Source organism: Echinops telfairi, unplaced genomic scaffold (genome assembly GCF_000313985.2).
Source record: "Echinops telfairi isolate 266 unplaced genomic scaffold, ASM31398v2 ScPeMD7_7475;HRSCAF=8513, whole genome shotgun sequence".
Classification (NCBI taxonomy): Eukaryota; Metazoa; Chordata; class Mammalia; order Afrosoricida; family Tenrecidae; genus Echinops; species Echinops telfairi.
Genome location: NW_022111379.1, coordinates 2,636,501 through 2,657,664, shown reverse-complemented (window position 1 = coordinate 2,657,664; position 21,164 = coordinate 2,636,501). Strand labels below are relative to the sequence as shown.

The following is a 21,164-nucleotide window of genomic DNA, read 5'->3' as shown; positions in this document are numbered from 1 at the left end:
TGGGAAGGCCCAGAAGCAAGGCCGCCTGGGTTGGAGCAACGAGAACAAGAAGCTGTTAATACTGTCCTCCACATGAAGAGGAGCCAGGACTCCTTGGAGGAATGGCTGATCTGAGGGCTGGGATCAGGAAACTATAAGATGAAACTGGAACATCTTAATGTACATAAAGTAAGAAAATGATTAAAAATAACGAGGATATGACAAAAGAACACAGGGGCCACCCTCCTGAAGGACCTGCCACCTGAATATCAACCTTATGGAACCATCCAGAGATCACCCATGGACAAGAACGTCCTGAATCCGTAGCCAGCCACATGGATACATACATATTGATGAGTCTACTCAGAAATGAAAGATGGAAAAGAAGAAAACGACAAATTCTTCTTTGCAGGAGATTTGCCGACTAATGAAAGCCATCGCCATTAGAATGATGTTTGCTTTCAGCCGTCATTGACGGGTGGAAAGTCCCATGCACTTTGGACGTGCTGTCAGGAAAGCGGTGTCTCTGGAGAAGGACACCGTGCTTAGTACGATTGTGAGGACGGCGCAGGATCAGGCCGTGCGTCACTCTGTTGTGCATCGGGTCGCTTTGGGTCAGAACCAACTTGATTGGACCTAACAACAGCGAGTTTCATGGGTGGAAAGGTGATGAGCAACAAGACACTGGTGTACTCTTTAAACACCTTTCCATAAAATAGTACCTCTCAACTAAACCTCATTCCCATCGAGTCGATCCCGACTCATAGCGACCCCATAGGACAGGGTAGAACTGCTCCTGGGGGTTTCCCAGACTCTAACTCAGCTGTTCTCAGCCTGTGGGACGCAACCCCTTTGGGGGTCGGACGAGCCTTTCACAGGGGTTGCCCAATTCATCACAGCAGCAAAAGGACAGTGATGAAGTAGCAGCAAAGATAATTTTACAGCTCGGGGTCACCACAACTTGAGGAACTGTATGAAAGGGTCGCGGCATGAGGAAGGTGGAGAACCACTGCTCAAACTCTTTACAGCAGTAGAAAGCCTCCTTTCTCACTCAGAGCAACTGGTGGTTTCAAACTGCTGACCTTGCAGTTAGCAGCCCATTGCATAACCACTATGTTGCCAGGTCTCCTATCAATTACAAAGGAATAAATAATGATTTTATGATAGAGAAATGTGATGTAAAAAGGGGCAAAAGTCACAAATAACAATATGAGGGAAGATCTTGGTAATACGTACTACAGGAAAAAGGTTAGAGTTACTTACACATAAAGAACTTCTACATACCAACATTTGAATTGTAACCCAGTTTTAAAAGGGGCAAGAGTTATGATCAGGCATTTAAAACAAGATTTATAAATGGCCACAAAACATATGCAAAGGTGTTCATCATTGCTAGTAATCAAGTAGTAAGTAAAACAAGAGAGAATTTTATTTTTCTAAAACCTGTTGCTCTATAAGCCTGAGATAATACAAGGGTAAAAAACCAACAAAGATTGGCACAAAATCATGTTGGTGCTGTTAGGTGCCATCTAGTCAGTTCTGACTTCAGGGTCCCTGTGAGCCCTATGGCCGGCACCACCCTCACAATTGCTGTGTGTGTGTCCACTGTAGCAGTCACCATGACAACCGCTGCCTCTTTTTCACTGACTCTCTACTGAGCGGGATGTCCTTTTTGAAGTGCTGGTTTCCGCTGATAAAGTGTCCAAAGCACACAACATGCAGCCTCACCAGCCTCACTTCTAAGGAGCATCCTGGCTCGGAGCATCCTCCTGGCTCGGAGCATCCTCCTGGCTTGGAGCATCCTGGCTTGGAGCATCCTGGCTCGGAGCATCCTCCTGACTTGGAGAATCCTCCTGGAGCATCTCCTGGCTTGGAGGATCCTCCAAGGCGGATTGTCTGTTCATTGAGTAGCCCAGGCGACTTCAACAGTCTTCACGCACACCATAATGCCACTGCATCAGTTCTCCTCCGGGCTTCCTTATTCATTGTCCACAGAAACAAATCCTTGAAACGAAAATGTCCACCTGGGAAGGTCTTGTTGTGAAGGCCGTGGCATCCCTTCATCTCGGTCTCTGCCCTTCCAAAGGCAGTGGACGCTGCCAGCATTCTAACCCCCCCCCCTCCAAAAGAATTTCGGTTCCTCATTTGACAACACATCACAATGGCAACTTTGGTATCCTGGAAGAATTCACATTGGGTTCCTTTTAAATGTCCTTTGAGTTTTGAGAACATAAAGGAGCCCGTGCTGTATGGTGGATGGGGTATGATTTCCCAGTGACATTCCCATAGGACAGCACTTGCTACCTTTTCTACTTCCCAAAAAAGGAGCAGGCATCTTGTGGTGAGGGGAAAAAGTGTCACTGAGCACCACTTCCCTGGCCTTTTTCTCACCAATGCAATTAAAAATAAAAAATCACCCCAATGAACTCGTGGGTCCTTCAAGAAAATCTATCAAGATTTCTCGGCTGACTGACATAAAGTCCATGTTGTGGTGGTGGTTTTTGGTGGTGGGGAGGGAGCTTTAACAAACACATTTATTTTGTCACAAGTTAGGAGGCGAAAGCTAAAGGTGCTGGTGCTAGAGTAAAGTGACCAGATTTTAACATTGGTAAAACGGGGCACCATCGATAAAACTCATATCCTGGCAAAATAGCCACATGGCAGCCGAAAACCGTATACCCTAGCTTGTCGTGCATTCTTTCCAAAAATCGGGACTTTTTAAAAACGCTGCGGAACATGGGAAAAATTGTTAAAAATCAGGACTGTCCCACCAAAAGCGGGACATCTTATGCTAGAGGAAGACTATCCACTAGAGAGATAAGTCCTTTTCTCTCTGTAGCTTCTGTTCCCGGGCAACCCCAAGGGGCTTGCCATCTCCCTCCTCCCCACCTCCATTTCCTGCTGGTTGAACATCTTTTATATATCACAGGAGATTTATTCAAGACCTGTGCTACATTCATCTTGCCTCACTAACATAACCAAGGGCCCATCCCCCAAATGAGATTACATCCCCATGCTTTGTTTGGAACAAACTCGAACATGCATGAATTTATTAGCAATACTTCCTTTCCTATGTGTGTCTCTTCATTGGTACCACAACATATGGCAATTAGAAAGGAAAGGAAGGGGGTTCTTGCTTTTTTTTCTTGACATGATATTATTTATGAAGTAGCTGGAGAATATGCCAGTGATTTTGGAAAAATAAGCTATTGTACACAGGGAGCAAATACAACTTCCCTTGCTGGTATAGAAACACCCTTTGAGGCACTCATTGAGAACTTCAGACAGTATTTGAACTGTACCACACATGACCGTATACGCAAGCCCTAACTTGGAAGAAGTCTTCATATGATAAAAAATAAAAAATAGAGAATCGTGGGTTAATATTTATTCCATTCACTTGTGTTTTAGTGACTGTGCAAAAGCATCCCATTGTGTGGACCCTAACATTGAGAAGACTAGGAATTCCCAACGCTTCATTGTACTCCGGCAGAGCCTGTACAGGGACTAACAGAACAGGGTGCGTGGTTTAAAACCAGGAAAGGTGTGCACCAGAGTTGTACCCTTTCTCCATAATGATGCAGTCTGTCTGCTGAGCAAATAGTCTGAGAAACTGGACAAGAAGAAGAATTCTACATCAGGATGGGAATCAAGTTTATTAACCATCTGTGATGTGCAGGTGATACAATCTTGCTGATAAAGATCAAAGACTGCAGCCTTAAATACGTATTACAATTAAATGTCAAGAAAACGGAAATCCTCACAGCTGGACCGATAGATAGCATCATGACCAACGGAGGAAAGACTGAAGTGAGTACGGGTTCCATTTTGCTTGTATCCACACCCAGTGCTCATGGACGCAGCAGTCAAGAAATCAAATTAAATATTACATTAGGTAGGTCTACTGCACAACGCCTTCTGTAAAATGTGGAAGAGCCAGGACGTCGCTTTGAAGACTAAGTTGTACCGGACCCAAGCCATTGTATTCCCCGGCCCCTACACGTGTGAAAGTGGGCGAGTGGCGAAGGAGGACTGGAGAACTGGTGCATTTGAAGTACAGTCTTGTGAAGAGTCCTGAACACAGTGGGCGGCCCAAGAGCCAAGCCATCTGTCCTGGCAGAGCCACAAACAGAATGCTCGTGGAGGCAAGGGTGGCGGCACTTCGTCTCACTGACTTTGGACGTGTTAGTTGTTAGCAGAGACAAGCCCCTGCAAAAGCACATCTGGTTGGCAAAGCGGAAAGGCGGTGTGAGGAAGACCCCCGGTGAGGTCGATTAACACAGCCCTAACATAACAATGAGGGTGAGGATGGTGAAGGCCCCCAGGGTATCATTCTTTGTGCAGGGTTGCTATGAGCCGAACCCCCTTCACAACCCCTAAGACCAATAACAACATCCCATTCATGCGACAAATGCCTGCGCCCCTTTTCTCATGGCCTGAACAACACTGTCCAACGTGTTAGAACACCTCGAATGGTCATCCAGTCTTTCTTTCAGCAAATGGTTGCTGCCAGGCTCTGAGATCAGCAGTAAGAATATACTACGGAGCAGAGAGGGAGATGGACTGTCTCATCGGGGAGGGTAAGGTGTCGAGCAGGAGACAGACATCAATTAGACACTCATGTCGGTAAGTTTAACACTGCAGTTGGATCACTGGTAACGTGGGAGAGAGCAAGGTACCTGGTGACACTTGAACAGGAGCCTGAACCAGGAAGGTCAGGAAAGGCTTCTCTGAGAAAGTGTGGCGTGAGCTGGCATGTGACGGATGGGAAGGAGGTTAACGAGGTACAAAAAGAAGAGGCAAGAGTCTTTCGGCAATGCTGCCTGATGACCACGAGGGACTGAGACATCTGCGTGGTTGGAGGACAGAGAAGATTTGAGGGAGCAAGACAAGGCTGGTGAGGCTGACGGGGGCCAGCCAAGTGAAGGGCAGGGCTTTTTTCCTGGCAGCTGAAAGGTGCTAACCCCCCGGGGGGAGAAGACCCCTCTCCCTGCTGTGTGCAATTCTCCCTAGATTGAATTTAAGTGAGTCAGAACTCCAGTTGTGCCCCCAGTTCCATCCTCGCTCTTGCCTCGAGCGAGGACCACAGATTTAATCTTTTCTTCTCACAACAGATGTCTCTGACACCTAGCTCCTTCACCAGGGGTGGGGGTGCCGCCGCCCCCCTTGCCCCCACTGAGATAGGTTTCCAAGTGCCCTTCTTGTTGTCCTTTCCCTTCTCAATGTGCAAGGCTGAGAGGGAAGAAACGCAATGGAGGGCAAGGGGACGCAAATGGAGAAGGGTTAGTGCACGAGCTGGAAACGGCCCCAAGCAATCGGACTGGAATGGAGAGCCGTGAGCCCCACCACAGGGAGCACAGACCTTTGAAAGTAGACGTAAAATGCTGGACGGCCAGAGGAGAGGGAGGGAGGGAGGGCAGGGGCTGACTTCACCATACAGACCAAAGGCTGGTCACCCACCAGGAGGACAGGAGCAACTGGACATACTGAGTCCTGAGAAGTTTAGTGGATTTTCTAAAGTACCCAAACAAAAAAGGAAAAGCATTATTTATCCAGAATAGTATCTATCAGAGCAGTGGTTCTCAACCTGTGGGTCATGACCCCTTTGGCGGTCGAACGACTCTTTCACAGGGGTCCCCTGATTCATCACAGAAGCAAAATGACAGTGATGAAGTAGCAATGAAAATAACGTTATCGTTGGGGGTCACCACCACACGAGGACCTGTCTGAAAGGGTCGCGCTTGGCATTAGGAAGGCTGAGAACTACCGTATGAGAGCCACACAGGTGCACACAAGGAGTCGCACAAAGGTCCCATCGACAGAATAAGAGCAAGCTGTCGAATGAGGACAAAGACGGAAGGCTGCTTACTTCTGGACACATGTGGGCAGTGAGAGCGCAGAGAGGGAAGGAATCCACCCCCGGGGCGGCCATGGCTGTCTGGGAGGAGAAGGGAAGGCGTACGTACCTGGGACTGGGCTGGGTGTTGGCGCCATTTTATTTTTTCAGCTGGGTTGGGGGCACATGATGATCATGATGCTAATTTTATTTCTGAAATATTTTCCCATCATCTTTTTTAAAAGACAGTCTGAGTTGCTAGTGAATAAGAAAAGGAACGGAAACCCTCCTTTCTAGAGACTGGTTTTCTCTTTAAGAGCGGGCGTGAGACAGGCTCAATCCCCGTGTGGCAGCAAACCGTCTTGTGATGAGACCCAGCACAGTCTTGATGTGCAGCACTGGGGGCCAAGCTGACAGTCATGTGGGATGTGCGGTTCCACAAAATGACCCTGAACTCCCATTTGCAGCTTGGCACAGACCCAGTAAATGCTGAATTTCCAGAGCCAGCTCCTGTGAGCAGCCAGCAGTGGGTTTCAAAAGCCCCCATTGTATTCCCTGCCGTAGGGGGAGGGGGTCTGCACCTGTCTGACTCTTACCTGCTGCTCCAGGGTGCTTGGATCAATAAAAGTCACCAGGTCGATAGAGAAGTAGCCAACCACGTCTCTCTTTCTGCAGGCCTTCCCGATCCGGAGGCACAGAGAATGCAGGGCCTGGGGGTCGACCGAGGTCTGCGGCAAGGTGGTGCCCGAGGAGATCAAGGGGCCGTCCGCGTGCAGCTGGTCCCCCGTTGACAGCATCCGGATGTGGCCGTTGGGTTCGATCAGCATGTCCACCGTCAGGTTGGTGATGCTGTCTGCAGGCGGGAATGCTTCCATCACACCGCCTGGCAGGAAGAACACGGAGCGGCAGGTGAAAGGTAAGGTTCTGCGGACTTGGCCCATTTAGAGCAGGAGGCAAGAACTCATCCGGGCCTTGGCAGTTGGATTGGGCTCAGACTCTGGAATCTCTCATGCTTTAAGAGGCAATGGCCAAGAAATTCCCTGAACTCCTTTTTTTCTCTTTTTCCCTGAACTTGCTTTTCTTCAACTTTAAACTGGGCATAAAAAAATAATAATAATAAAATCGATCTCACTGGATTATGGTGACGCTCAGTGCTTGGTATGTTAGCAAGTATCAACAGATAATAGCATTGCATCTATTAGGAAGACAACATAAGGAGTATCAAGTTTACGACCATTCATTACATAAATGATGAACTTGAGGATTATGTGTAAATCCCTCCTGGGGCAATTAACTGCCCAAGCCCTTTCTGCTCAGCCTCACTACGTTTCAAGGTGGGACAGGCTTGAGTTTTTATCGAACACAAGAAAACACTCATCTGCTGGCAGGCAGAGGACTCCTATAGAGAATGATTATGAAACTTTTTAAAAGAGAAAAAAACAGAGCTGGGAGAACAACTGTGCTTCCTCCTCATTGATAAGGAGATCTTCATAATTCAGTTCATGCTTTGTCCCCAAGCTTGCGGTCAACAGGCCCGCACCTAATCCACGGGGCCACCAGAACCCCTACTCTTTGCTTGGAAAACCCCAAGTGTCCAGGGCAATCATGACCCCAGCTCGGGTATAGGCTCTTTATACAAAAGGTTTAAAAACCCACTTTTTTTGTGAAGAGAGGGTTGATTTAGATGTAACAGCAACTAAGTGTTCCCTAGGCAAGGTAGACCCTGGGCCTTGACTGTATTAAGATAAACTTGACCCATATCCCACAAATTTGCTGGTTGGGTGGGGGTGACCTTTGCCCACTGATGTTAAATCGCAGGCTTGAAAGGGCAAGTGTGGTTAGATCTTCGGCGTTAGCAATTCTGCCACGACGTTGTCTGTTACTTTATATGAAAGATACTTAAATGTCTTAGCAATCCGGTGGGAGCTGGATTTTGGAAGGAAAAATAGATGAATTTGGGAGAGTGCACTTCCAATTCCGAATGTCTCTATTTGGTTGGCTCCAGATGTGCTTTTATTTTTCCTTTGCTTCCTCCAAGTGAGATCCACTTGTGTGTATTATATTTAAATACTAGTTATTGGGGATTTAGCAAGGGAACTACAACACAAAAAGAATCTGATTCTGTTAGTTTTATAGGTTTAGCTGTTACCTATGGTTTGAAACAGGATCCCTGGTAGCCTAGTGCATATGTGTTGGGCGGCTAATTGCAGTGTCAGGAGTTCGAAACCACCTGGTGCTCCCAGGGAGAAAGATGAAGCTTTCTACTCTTGTAAAGAGCTTCCATCTCAGAAACCCACAGGAGCAGTTCGGTTCTGCCCTCTGTCGCTGGCTTGGTTTTTGTATACTCAGGAAAGGAGTTGGTGGCGCAGTGGTAAAGTGCTCGGCTTTTAACGGAAAAGCCAGCCGCTTGAACCCACCAATCGAAGCTCCATGGGAGACAAGACCTGGCTCTCTGCTCTTGTAAAGAAAACCCTGCAGGCTGTTCTGTTCTGGAATACCCCCACCCCACTGCCATCAAGTTCACCCCAACTCTGTAGTTTCTGAGGCTGTCAATGTTTATGAGACACAAGACTGGGGTGCCTGATGGGTTTGAACTCCTGACTTTGCAGTTAGCCTCCCAACACTTACCTGACAGCACCACCAGGCTCCACTGTCGTATCTTCAGCCCATGGTCACTGAGTTGATTCGAACTCGTGCAGACCCTCGAGAGCAGTGCTTCTCCACCTTCCTCATGCCGAGACCCTTTCATAGAGCTCCTCGTGTGGTGGCCAACCCCCCCGCCCCCCACCAGAAAATTATTTTCGTTGCTACTTCATCACTGTCCTTTTGCTACTGTGATGAATCAGGCGACCCCTGTGAAAGGGCCGTTCGACCCCCAGGTTGAGAACCGCTGTGAGGGCTTCCGGGGGAATACATCTTCTACAGAAGCTGACAGCTGGTGTGTTTGAAGGGCTGACCTTGCCGTCAGTAACCCAACACAGAATGAACTATGCCACCAGGGCTCTGGAAGACAGGGCCACAGTGAGTGGCATTGACTGGCTGGCACACCCAACAAAACCCACATGCTCTGACGGACAGCGCCCCACATTAGCCTTTACCATTCCCAAGGTGCCTTCAGAGACGTTATTTCATTTAAAGACGTTTCGATTGTGAGGATCATGACCAGAGTCTTTTGACTGCTGATTTTTTCCTTAAAAAAAAAAAAGAATCCCTCCTTTGGAAAAATATATTGCCTTTGATATAATCCTACGACAATATGAGGAGGCTCCAAAACGTTCATGGGAAGATGGGATTACCGTAAAAGGTGATGGAGTTTTCTCACGAACTTCGTCCATCAATCTGCAAGCACCTTTTAGGGCCCAAAGTGCCCTTGGGAGTTGCAGAAATGGAATCACAAACAGGCCCTAGTGGAAGCCGTGGAGTACGGTGGTCTGGAAGCCTGGCGTATGTCTCCACACATTCACTAAACACTTATGAAGACCTGCTGTACGTGCAGGGCTTAGGGCCACACAGAAAGTTTGCAAACACTGATTTGAAGAGTTGTATTTTTGAGACACACTGGGATTGTCGGCTCTAACTTTGGGTTCCCATTCACCACCTACTTGTTGTGTGACTTGGCCCCCTCTGAGCCTAATGTCTTCATCTGTCAAATGGAGTCCATAAGGCTTGCTTAAACAGGGCCGGCACCCATGACCTAGGACGAGCAGCGGGCAACGCTGAGGCCTTGGCTGGTGGCAGTGGAGCTCAGGTGAGACAGTGGCTGGGGATGCACTTTCTGAGCTATAAAGCTCACATCAAAATAGGGATTTTAGAGGAAGGCTTTGCAGGCTGATCCTGGGAGATCTAGAAACTTCCTAACACCCGGTCCTGCAGGATCTTTATAATCTCCTCCTAGCTGAAGAAAAAAAAATCTGTCCCCTCCTCCGTTTGACTGATTTTTACTCTAAGTGTCTTCACCGCACAGTCCGTGGTTCCACCTCACCAGCTGCTCCACAGGAGGGAGGTCAGGCTGTGCGATGCAGGAGAGACGCCGGCCCGGGAGGCACAGGGGCGGCTCCACTCTGGCGTCGGGTCATTGGGGTTGAGTTTGTTTGGTTGTTGTGTATTTTCCGTTTATTCGTGGGGTTGACTCTTCCTTTCAGGGTTGGTTTGTTGTTTGGGTCACTGTCACTTAATTTGCAAGCTGAGCTCACGAGGTCACAAAGTACAACACTCTTCTCAGCCAAGAATTCCTTTTCAACTTTCTTGTGAGACAGCTGGCTCTCCAACCCCTTGTTGAAAGAGCCCATGAGCAAGCCGTTTGGTCTAAATCTCCTCACCCCACTGCCCAGTCCTGCCCCTCCTCGCCAGCACTGCCCAGCGGCTACTCCAGCTGTCCTGTCCCAGGCCCTGGGCTGAACTAGAGACTGGAGGAGAATGTAACACAGCTAAATCCTCTATGCTCATAGTTACAAGTCTGCAAAGCGGACTGTGGTGGGGAAGACCCTCACAGTTATGAGATATAAATAAATCTTAATACACATTCTCATGACTGGACATGGCTCCTCCAATAACCCCCCATAAAGGAGCAGTCACAAACGAGACACCTTAAAAGAGGAATCATTCCTGTGTCTGGCTATTCACTATCTCTGGGGTTGTCGCTAGATAAGTGCAACCAGGTTCTATAGGGGAACCCACTAGAAAATGTAGCAACCCCCTGGAGAGGGCTCAGGGGTCTGTTCAAGGTCAACTAGCACTAGGTCAGGAGGACGACTCACCTCATTGCTGGTTTATTATGTTACCTGCTTATGATATTACCCATGGACTATGCAATATGTTATCTGTACGATGTGCGTGCCTTCTGAAGGAGCTGTCAGCCCCACTATGTATACCCATTGGACGACACGTTCACTCTCTCAGTCCTGACACAGGACGAGGCGTCTCAGTGCCTCGCTGTCTGACTTATTTTCCACAATGCAAAGTCGCTCCAGAGGACCCGTTCGAGGGCTGGGGAGCCCCGTACCCTGACAAGGCCCTGCTCATTATACCCTCTGGCCCTGCCAGGACTCCCGAGGCCCTGCCACTATTCACAGAGTGATTGGGGTGAGGTACTGCTCCTCTGACTCCAGCTTCCTCCTCTGCAGGAGGACGGTGATGGCACCCGCCTCAGAAGATTGTTGGAGGGGTCGCTCGCTCATGGGAGGTGTGCTTAGGAGAGAGTTTGGCAAATAATAAGCACTGTCTGATAGCCGTCTCCCTGTGGCGCTGCCGCCGTGACTGCCGTCACCCGACAGGCCCTCACCCCAGACTCTTATTGTTATCAAATCTAATCCCAGAGGTGGTAATTGCATCTCCCTCTCATCTTTAAAAAAGCCAACTATATCCTCGTTCCTAAATTTGCCCACGTAGAATTGGACTCCTTTACCCTTCTCTTTACCTTCCTCTAAGAACCCTGGGTACTTAAGCGGTTATGCACTGGGCTACTAACCCCAACATGGGCAGTTCGAAACCACCGGCTGCCTCATGGGAGAGAGAGACAGGCTCTCTACTCCTGTAAAGCGTTAGCATTCTGGGAAACTCACAGGGGCAGTTCTACCCTAGGGTCACTATGGTTGGCATCAACGCAATGGCAGAGTTTGGGTTCTGAGTTTCACCTTCCTCTAAGGACCCCTAGGTAGGAGCCCTGATGTGCAGTGGTTACGAATTGGACTGTGATCTGAATGGTCGGCAGTTCAAAACCACCAGCAGCTCCTCATTAGAAAGACTGGACTTTCTACTCCTGTAAACAGTTCCAGACTGGAAACCCACGGGAGGTCTCCATGAGCCAGCATTGACTTGATGGCAGAGAGTGAGTCGGACCCCTACTAGTTCTATCGGGTAAATGTTGGCCTGCTAACAGAAAGGTTGGCAGTTCAAAACCACCATTCTCTCTGTGGTAGAATGGGAGGCTGGCTGCTTCTGGATGAAGCTTACAGCCTCGGCAGCTCCATACAGGGTTGGAATCAACTCAGTGGCAGTGGTTTGATTTTGTTTACCTTCCTGTGACCTTACTTGAAGGGAACCTTGCTGGCTGTGGGAGTTACAGAATCTGGTGTCAATTTGGGACCTTGAGAGGATTAAGAGTGAAGGGGTGGAGTCTAGTCTGTCAATCGGGTCAGAGCCAATGAGGCCTCTGTGTGGGTATGGCCTTTCCCTGAGGATTCTGGGAACTCCTGCATTTCCTCTTTGGAGATAGGAGTCTCTCTCTCTCTCAGCTCACTCCCTTGAAAACTCTTCACTGACAAGACTCAATACTCACTCCCTGAGAGATGCTCTACTGACAAGACACATGGCACTATGCTGATAGACCCTGCTCTGGGAACTGGAAGAGCCACATGGAGACCCCCACTAGTGCTGAGATGCTTACAACACCACTGGAACCACAAGACTTCCCACCCACTGACCTGTGATCCTCCTATATTCAGTGTCATTGCATGCGTTTCATGAATCTGAAGAGGATTTTATTGATTGCTATCAGACATATAGGCTAATATTGGACAATGGACTTGATCATGACTAGGCTGGGGCATTTTCTCAATATTCAATTGCGCTTGTACATAAACCTCTTTCTTCTTCACACGAGTCTCCATGAATTTGTCTCTCTTGTCTACCCGGACTGACACAGGAGCGTCGTGGTTAGTGCTGGACGGCTCACAGAGAGATTGACAGGTGGCGCCCTCCAGCCACGTCACACAAGAAGGCAGAGACGGTCTGCTCTGTCCTGACTTACAGCCTTGGATGTCCTCTGGGGCCGAGTCTACTCCCTCCCAGAGCGTGGCTTGGAGTCAGAATGGATTTGACAGCAGTGGGTTTGGGCTGGGCACCCTTGAGTGAGTCAGCAGACTCGTGCACTGTGGTGTTCTGACCAGCAGGGACTAGTGTGGACAGATAACTCCTGGGATCTCTCCTACTCCCTTCTTCTTATGGTTTATGTGGGTCAGCAGGTCAGACTGTCCGCTTTCGGCTGTAGCCTTCTGGTGAGAGACGGGGCACTGTGTCCGTGTGCCCGCGCAGCACACTCCCAGCAACCTCGTCCAGGGGAGATAAGCCTCATCCACATCCTCTAGTCCCTCATTCCCCGACCTCCTGGGGTCAGATGATCACGTTGAGGGGAATGGAGGCGGCGGTTACTGTCTGGCCTGCAGATGGCCCTCATGGAGAAGGTCTGCCTGCCGACCACAGGGCCAGGCCAAAAGGCCAACACGGACTATACAGCACAGAAGGCAAGAGGGCAGGGAGAGGAGAGCACAGGAAATGAAGCAATCGGCCCCAGTTCAAGAGAATGTGGGCTCTTGGTGAAAATCGTCACGGACGCCAATGAACAGTTGGTGCAGGAAACGTCAGATGGGAACCTGAGTTGCTGTGGGAGCTTCCACTTAAAACAGGAAAAAGGATGTGGGCTGGGCTTGCACTCCACGACGACGACCTTGAAGGTTGATGGTTTGAGCCCACCCAGCAGTACCACAGAAGAAAGTCCTGGTGGCCTGCTTCCTTGAGGATGACAACCAGGCTCCTGGTGGAGCAGCCCCGTTTCTGCCCCGCAGGGGCTGCCGGGAGCCGGGGTGTGCTGGCGGAAGTGGGCTACAAGATGGGATGCCAACTGCAAGTTGAACCCGTTAGACTGTCCAGGGCGAAAGGCAAGGCTGTCTGCTCCCGTCGAGGTATAAAGTCTCAGAAGCCCCAAGGGGCAGTTCTACACTGTCCTGTGAGGTTGCTCTGAAACGGAATCTACTGGAGGGCAGCGGGTGGGATCTAAGAGGAGCTAAGAGCATTCTGCTGTTCTGGACCAGGGTGGGGCAATTGACATGCAGTGAAGACTCCGTTTACGTCAGGCTTCATGATGGAAGCACTGTTCATTTCTGTATTTCACCGACTCCTCCTAACAATCCAGGGAGTAGGTGGGCAGGAAATTGAGCTGCTGAGGGTTGAAGAACCTTGTTCAAGGTCATGGGTGAGATCCAGACCAAGGGCATCCGAATCCAAAGCCTACCTCTCAGGAGAAGTCTGCAGGGCAAGAGAAAAGGAAAAAAGAGAGCGAGAGAGAGCGAGGAGAGAAGAAAGAGAAAATGGAAGGAAGAGAGGTGGGAGGCACTTGATGCTCGGCACAGCCACTTCTGATTTGTGTTAGAGGCTGGGTGCAAGAGAGATGTGGAGACAAAGCTGAAAAAGCAAAGAGCCTGCCCTTGGGAGCACTCCTTCTAAACCAGTCCCGGGAAGGCAAGGTATTGCCACCGGCCCTACGTTGACCCAGAACTTGACTTCAGGGTGACATGAGAGCCAACATCCTCAACAGAAACTTGACAGTCTTTCTTACCTTGACGGAGAAACGTTTGGAGGAATGCCCCCCACGTCGGGAACCGGTTCCCATTGACTGGCTGAGCGTGCTGTGCTAACATGCCCGCCAGCTCCTCGGAGATCCTCGCCAACGCTGGCTCCTGCAGAAACAAATTAAATAGAACCACAAGCAATTTTACTCCAGAAATGAAAACTGCTTGTGGAGTGATTAAAAACCAGGCCTCCAACAGGCAAAAAAAATGTGGTTACTGTTTACCCAGAGTCAGAAAGCCATTTTGAAACATTCCTCTATTTGCCCAGCCATTTCTGTTTTCCTATTTCCAAGTGATTTGGCCCCTGAAACCATGGCTGCTCATGGCCACTGTTGTCTCTGAAAGGCACCGACTGCCTGGGAGTCAGAAGAGCCTGGTTTTAGGCCCACAGTAGCCTGTCACCAGCTGAGTACCCTTAGGATGTGTGGCGCCCCTACTGCGGGACTCAGTTTCCCTGTGTGTAAAATCTAGGGTTAACCACCGTGAGCCTTGCCCCTTTCAGAGCTGAACATTTTCTTAACCTATGGCTCTAACAAGACTGACTCTGGGAGAAACCAGGGAGTTGGCCAAGGTGCGAGGGGGCTTCAAGAAACATGGGGAAAAAGAGGGTGAAAAAATAATGGGATTTTTCCATGAGCTTTTCGAAGTCCTCTCATCTTTGTGTGCTCTCTTCCACTCGGTGGTGAGCCTGGCATTCTCGACGCTCTCCATGATGGGCTGCAGCCGTGAAGAGGGGAGCTCAGACTGGGCAGGTTGGAAGAGCAGGGCCAGCCTCAATCTGCCTGATGGCTCCCCACTAGGCTCAAGTCCCACCGCCTCGATGAGCTGTGTTGGCCAAGAAGTGCAATCACTACGGAGCCCCTTGTCCAAATGCAAACAGTTGGTACCCCTCTGGCTTTTGACATAAAAAGCCTGGGTTTAGCAGGACAATCTTTAAAAAATAAGCTTTTGATTGTGAGTTGGGTGAAGGGTTACAGTGCAGATCGTCAGTTGTACACTCAGCTTTTCCCACATTTTTTTAAACGTCCTAAGTTAAAGGGGCCCACTATGCATCAGCATCAACTCGATGGCAGTGAGTTTGGCTTATTTATTTATTTTAGTTTTACGTTACAATGCTCTTCCCTCTTAGACTGTGAATATATATGTACACACACATACAAATATATATATATGTTTATATTTAAATAGAAGCTACTTTGGATTTTATTTCTGCCAGAAGTGGGGTTGGTTGGGACCGTGGCTGCAAACCGATTTGATGGGCGGTATTTAAATATAAACTATGTAGCACAGGACAGGAAGGATTTAGCCTTGCTTTGGGTGACAGGGCAGCTTCAGAATAATTTGGAGGGCCCTCAAAAGCATGGCGAGGAGTGGGGGGGGGGCATCGAATAGAATCTTTGACTCAGGTCCATTGGTTTCCAGGTTCCTCCATCTTCTATTCCATCCCTCTTCCCCCTTGCGTCCTCACTCCAAGACAGAGAACTGGGAGTTGGCTCTAGGCTGGTCTACGTATCGGAACAATTTTTGAGACAGGCAGACCATCCTGGTGGGAGAGTCTCCTCGCTTCGCTGAGCCAATGCTTGACATACAAAATATCACAAATATCACAAACCCAAACACACCATGAGCAAGAGAGGGAGCACCTTGGCCCATTCTTGTTCCTGACGACCTGCTGCACCCGAGGGAGATGTCTACTAGGAAGGGCCGGGGAAGCTGGCTCTGGCAGGGAGCTTCGGGGCACCATGCTGAAGTGGCCAGGAGAAGGGCCGTCAGAGCAATGGGCCTCACAAAGACCTTCACATCCTGCCCCCTGCACCATGTGTTCTGGTCTTTACTGAGACCAACCGGCTGCCAGCCAAAGCCCTGCAGGAGCAGCTGCACCAACCCAGGCCCCCCCCCCAGTGTTCCTCCTTCCGGTCCTGTCATCCTGACCCCTCTTTCTTTTTGCTTTATACGTGTTTCTGTTCAAGCCACTGAGCTCTTAGGAAGACCACCACTCGTCCCTGCTTCGTGAAGTGGCCCAAAGCTGGGACACTGAAGCATGGTCTTAGTTGGCAGTTTGAAGCCACCCGTAGATAGCACGGAAGAAAAGGCCTGGCAATCTGTTTCTGTTAAGATGCTAGCCACGCCCACCTGCTCTGGGAAGGATCTCGGGAGCATGTCCCGGATGGAGTGGGAGACAAATGTGGAACAGAACTCAACGTCATGGAAGAGACCAGGGTTGCTGGTCACATGGCGATAGGGGAGAACGTGAAGACTGTGAACTTTAGTCACCCTTCAGGTCTGGGACAGCGCGTGCACACACCCCGTTAGAATAACTGTTCAAGATCAAAGGGCGGCAGTGACCCAAGGACCAGGTTCAGAGAGCCAGGAAAGGAGTTGGCATGGAAACAGGAAACAGGGAGGACATGGGGCAAGTGATGGTCGGGACTGAAATGGGTGACTTGAAACACAATGTTGAACGTAAAGATTATGATCTGCTCTGAAACTTTACCCAACTCACAATAAAGACTGAACCCCCCACCCCACCCCCAGAAAACAAAGAAAAAAGACTGCAGCCAATACAGCCAAGAAAGCCCAAGGGAGCACTAGTGGAATCAACTAACGACCAACATCCCCGTGGCTATGAATGTGACTGCTTGGGAAGAGAGAGAGTCTTCCTGTGATGTGTTTTTGTGTGTGAATGAGGCCCACAGAGTCGGGTGGATCCTAACCCCCTTTGCGTGGGAGTGGTACCTTAGAAAATAGGGAACCAAGACAGTGAGAGAGACTCACAGCGGAGCTGCGGCTAGAATTAGCTAAGGATGGCCCTGCCGGCAGCCACCAGAAACTACCCGAGAAGGAACAGCCCGCGGAGATCCCCCTGTGCACTTTAGCCACCTGAGCAGTGAGGAAATCAATTTCTCTTCGTAAAAGGCACCCTCTGTGGGGTATTTTGATATGGTGGCACTGGGTCACTGAAAAGAGCCCTGGTGGCAGAGGGGTTGCTTGCCAACCACAAGGTCAGCAGATTGAAGCCACCAGCTGCCCTTCAGGAGCAAGATGAGGCTTTCTGCCCCTGTAATGATGCGCATTCTTGGAAACCGAAGGTTCGGCTTTGTCTCACGGGGTAGCCGGGCGTCTGATTGGCAGGACGGCAGCGAGTCTGCGTTTGGGAGGCAAGGCAAACACCCGGTGTGTAGTGTCCGGATGCAGTGCCAAGAAAGGATCACGCTTTCGTTCACCCACCCTTCCAGAACCTTTCCCTTGCTGCTGGCCAGGGCGGGGAGGGGCAGGGGAGGCATGGTGTTGATGTGTTTGTTGAATGGGGACCAAGAGGAAGCTTTGAAGGGAAGCGCCTTGTGACCTAAATCTGGAAGGGACACCCCGGTCATTGAGGACTGCGTTCAGACTCCTCGGCACAACGCGGCACAAAGCACAGGGCCCTGGCCTCGGACTTGGACGGCCCCTCAGCTCCCAGCACCGCCCGAACGTCTCTGCTCCGGCTCCTCCCACTGTCTTCCTTTCTGCCCCTCCCCACCCCCTCCTGATTCCTCCGACGCGTTATGAGCTCATGCTGGTCACACCACCCCCAGGAAACCCTCTCTGCTCCCCCATCGGGGCGCCTTGGTGGCCGGGTTGGTGGCTTTGGGGTAGCTGGCACAGGGAGGACTAGCGGTTTATGGAAATTATCATGATGGTGATGAGGCAGGGCCCTGTGTCTCACAGCTAAAGTGACGGGCCTGCTGCCCACGGACCGTGGCAGGGCCACGCGGGGAGGGTAGCGATGGCCGCTGAAGAGCTCTCTGGGCAGAGTTCATGTGACTCCCTACCTCTGCGGGGCACTGAGGAGATGGATGAGGTGGCATTTCTGAAGTGTCCCCTCAGATGCAACAGGCAATGTATGTGAGGACGAAGAATCACCTCCTGGGGCTGCTCCTGGTGACCCTCTGCCAGCTTGTCACTGCCATGGCCCCTGCGCGTTTCCTGTGCACAGAGCCACAGCAAGGGGTGCCCCTCCTGAAGGAAAGCCTGCTGCGGGAATCGGGGGCGCATCGCGTCCCATCATGGGGCGCACATGCTCAAGGTGCAGGTGGGGTGATGTGCGACACCTGATGCTCACGTGTGCAGAGGTCGCTTGGGACCCCTGGAGAGGAACAGTGATGGAATGACGCTGGCCGTTCAGTTCTTCTCTGTAGATTGAGAATCTATCACGGGGCATAAAAGGGTTAGACCAGGAGCGGGCTGAGCACCGTGGAGAGAGAATGGTCCGTCTTGGTTTATGCCATTGAGCTGATTGTAACTCCTGGGCCCGAGCAGAAGTGTCCCATAAGTGGCCTAGGGAGAAGGCCGAGGCTTTCCACTCCCATAGAGTTGCAGTCTCAGAAAGCCTCAGAAGCTATTCTCCCCTGCCCTCTAGGGTCACTATGTATCAGAATCAACTTGATGGCAGCTTGTTGTTCAATTAAAGTCTGTGTGGGAGAAGACTGCTACATCGTTGTCGCATACCAACCAACCAAGCAACCAATCAAATAAACTCACTGCCATCAAGTAGATTCATTCTGCCCTGGGGCTCCTCACTTGTCCCTTGATCCCACCCATCCCAAAGACAACGGGGCTGGCAGTTCACGAGTGTAAGCGAAGCAAAGTGACATTCTTGTGTAAGGGCTCCATTTTCAGGCCCATTTTTGGTGGTCACTCGGTAGTTGCTGATAAACTGGGAGGTTAGGGCAGAGCTGTAGGTGGGAGCTGCTTCTCTTAGAAGCAGCAGGGTCCCAGTGGCTGCCAAGTGTCACCCATGACAGATGCGTGGGCTCAGATCTGGGAGGAGACTATCCTCCAGAGAGGATCCTTTTACGTAGCTCAAAGTTAGCATTGAACCGTTAGCCACAGGTTGGTGATTCAAATCCACCAGCCGCCAAGAGAAAGATGAGGCTATCTGTTCCCACAAAGATGTTTAGCCTCACAAACCCTATATAGCGTTGCTATGAGCTGGAACTGACTCGATGGCCCTGGGTTTTCTTAAGAAGATAATTATAACTTTAAGGCAGAAAAGGGAAAAATCTGTAGCTAGTCAGGTTTTCTGTCCAGTTCAAATGCACCCACACGTACACACACACACACACACACACACACACACACATAGTCATAAACCCACGCTGGAACCCACCCCTGCATTCATGCCAGTCCTTGGGGCAGTATTTGTTACATATCGTCTCTAGTCACACACAGCAGGCTCACAATCAGTATTTCATCTGGTCCTTACAGCGACGCTGAGGTTGACGAGCACATGGGAAATTGGGCGCCAAGAATGAAGAGGCTTGTGTAAGATTACTTACTGGGCCGTCAGCTTCTGAGACTGGGCCATTTCCCCAAATACGGTTATTGAAGGCAGAACCACTGGCTAGCTTGCTGCTTTCTCTCTCCCTTGCCTTTCCTCCCAAGGTGTGAGTGTGTGTGCGTGCGTGCGTGAATGCGTGTGTGCGTGCGTGCGTGCGTGCGTGTGTGTGTGTGTGTGTGTGTGTGAGAGAGAGAGAGAGAGAGAGAGAGATATCTGCTATCAGCGTGCCACTGGGGTGCAATCCTTTCTGTCTTACAAACTTGCGAAATTCCTCCTTAGGAAATGTCTTTCAGTGGTTGATATTAAGAAGTTGGAACTCATAAAGCAGATCATTTAGAGCTGATGAGTTCTGCGATGGGGGAAGAAAAATATATATAAAGAGTAAACCATAAAACAAGTGTTCAAAATTAGATTTAATGTTTGGGCAAAATCCAGAATTCCAGATACTCATTCCATTAGGATAGCACCTTGGCTGTTGACCTTTGTGAGGTTCGCAGCCCCAGCCCAATGCCTGACCAAGAGAAGCTTCAGTCCTGCCCCCCACCCCCAGCACAGGCCTGTTCACTCTTTGTCCAGTGCCCACATTTACCCGTCAGGGCCCACCAACAATAGCATGACCTTGGAAGAGGTTCCAAGGTACCGGCAGAAGGCAGAGAGACAGCCTCTGCCAGGCTGACCCACGCATCCCGGAGGCCCTAGTCTATCCAGCCTGGGCCTGGCTGTTCAGTTCCCTCTCTCTCTTTCTCGTTTTCTATCCAAAAAAGTATAAATTTGAGGGAAGAGGTATTTGACTAAAGGAAATTCAGGCTCTCTCAGGGGAAGCTTCTAGCATATCCAATTTAATACTACCGTCCATGACTGGAGCTACATCAAGCCCCAGAGAGCTCCTTTTCCCAACCAAGTAAATGCCAAGCCCATGTGTGTACACCTAGACTGGGGAGGGTCCAGAGGAGCAGGAAGAAATACAAATGAGAATGCGCTCAGAATCAGTCCTGCCGAAAAGCATGCTTGATTTTTGGCAAAGTTTGCAGGGGTAAGTAAAATAACTTCTTGGGTCGTCCTCCCCAGACATCGTTTGATGGCATTCATAAGAGAAAACCAAGGTGGCTCTACTTTCTAGAGCCTTCCGATTTTCCTCACTGAGGACAGGGGAGTGGCTTGTAGTTAAAGGGCAAGACAATGACTTGAAAGAATAGGCCAGATTGTCGCATTGAAAGGGGCACCTGGGGCTCTCCAGGACAGATGCCTCTGGAACCAGGGGAAGATGGGAGCTTGTACAGTCACCCACTGAGAGAGATGCAAAGACGGCCTCCTTCTGACTCCTGGGAAAGCACTCCCCACCACCCCGCTGCCCTTTTCTGAGGGCAGCACTCGGTGTTGAATTGGCTAGCAGCACAGAGATGGAGGGAGGGGAAGGGTTCCCACTCTGGTGGTGAATTTAGAAAGGCTGTTTTGCTGTGTTCAAAAGAACCATTTCACCACTGTGGGCTTTTTTTTTAAAGATAAAGTGTCATCTCTTTAAGTGAATGACTGCTAACTGGAAAGGTTGGCAGTTCGAGCCCAATCTGTCACTTCACCGAAGACAGCTGTGGCCCGGCTATCAAAAGATATAGCGTCTGGGGTCTTAAAAGCTTGAAGGTAAACAAGCGGCCATCTAGCTCAGAAGCAACAAAGCCCACATGGA

The 21,164-nt window shown here is 50.0% G+C and overlaps 1 protein-coding gene across 1 annotated transcript in view; it reads right to left on the bottom strand.

The window, feature by feature from the left end:
* IQCH (IQ motif containing H) overlaps window positions 1–21,164 on the bottom strand; it is a 136,344-nt gene that overhangs the window by 55,627 nt on the left and 59,553 nt on the right. Inside the window, exons 8-9 of the mRNA XM_045285794.1 lie at window positions 14,148–14,268; window positions 6,412–6,698 (exon numbers count right to left, since the gene is read on the bottom strand). Coding sequence (XP_045141729.1) covers window positions 6,412–6,698; window positions 14,148–14,268 — 408 coding nt within the window. The remainder of the gene's footprint in view (window positions 1–6,411; window positions 6,699–14,147; window positions 14,269–21,164) is intronic.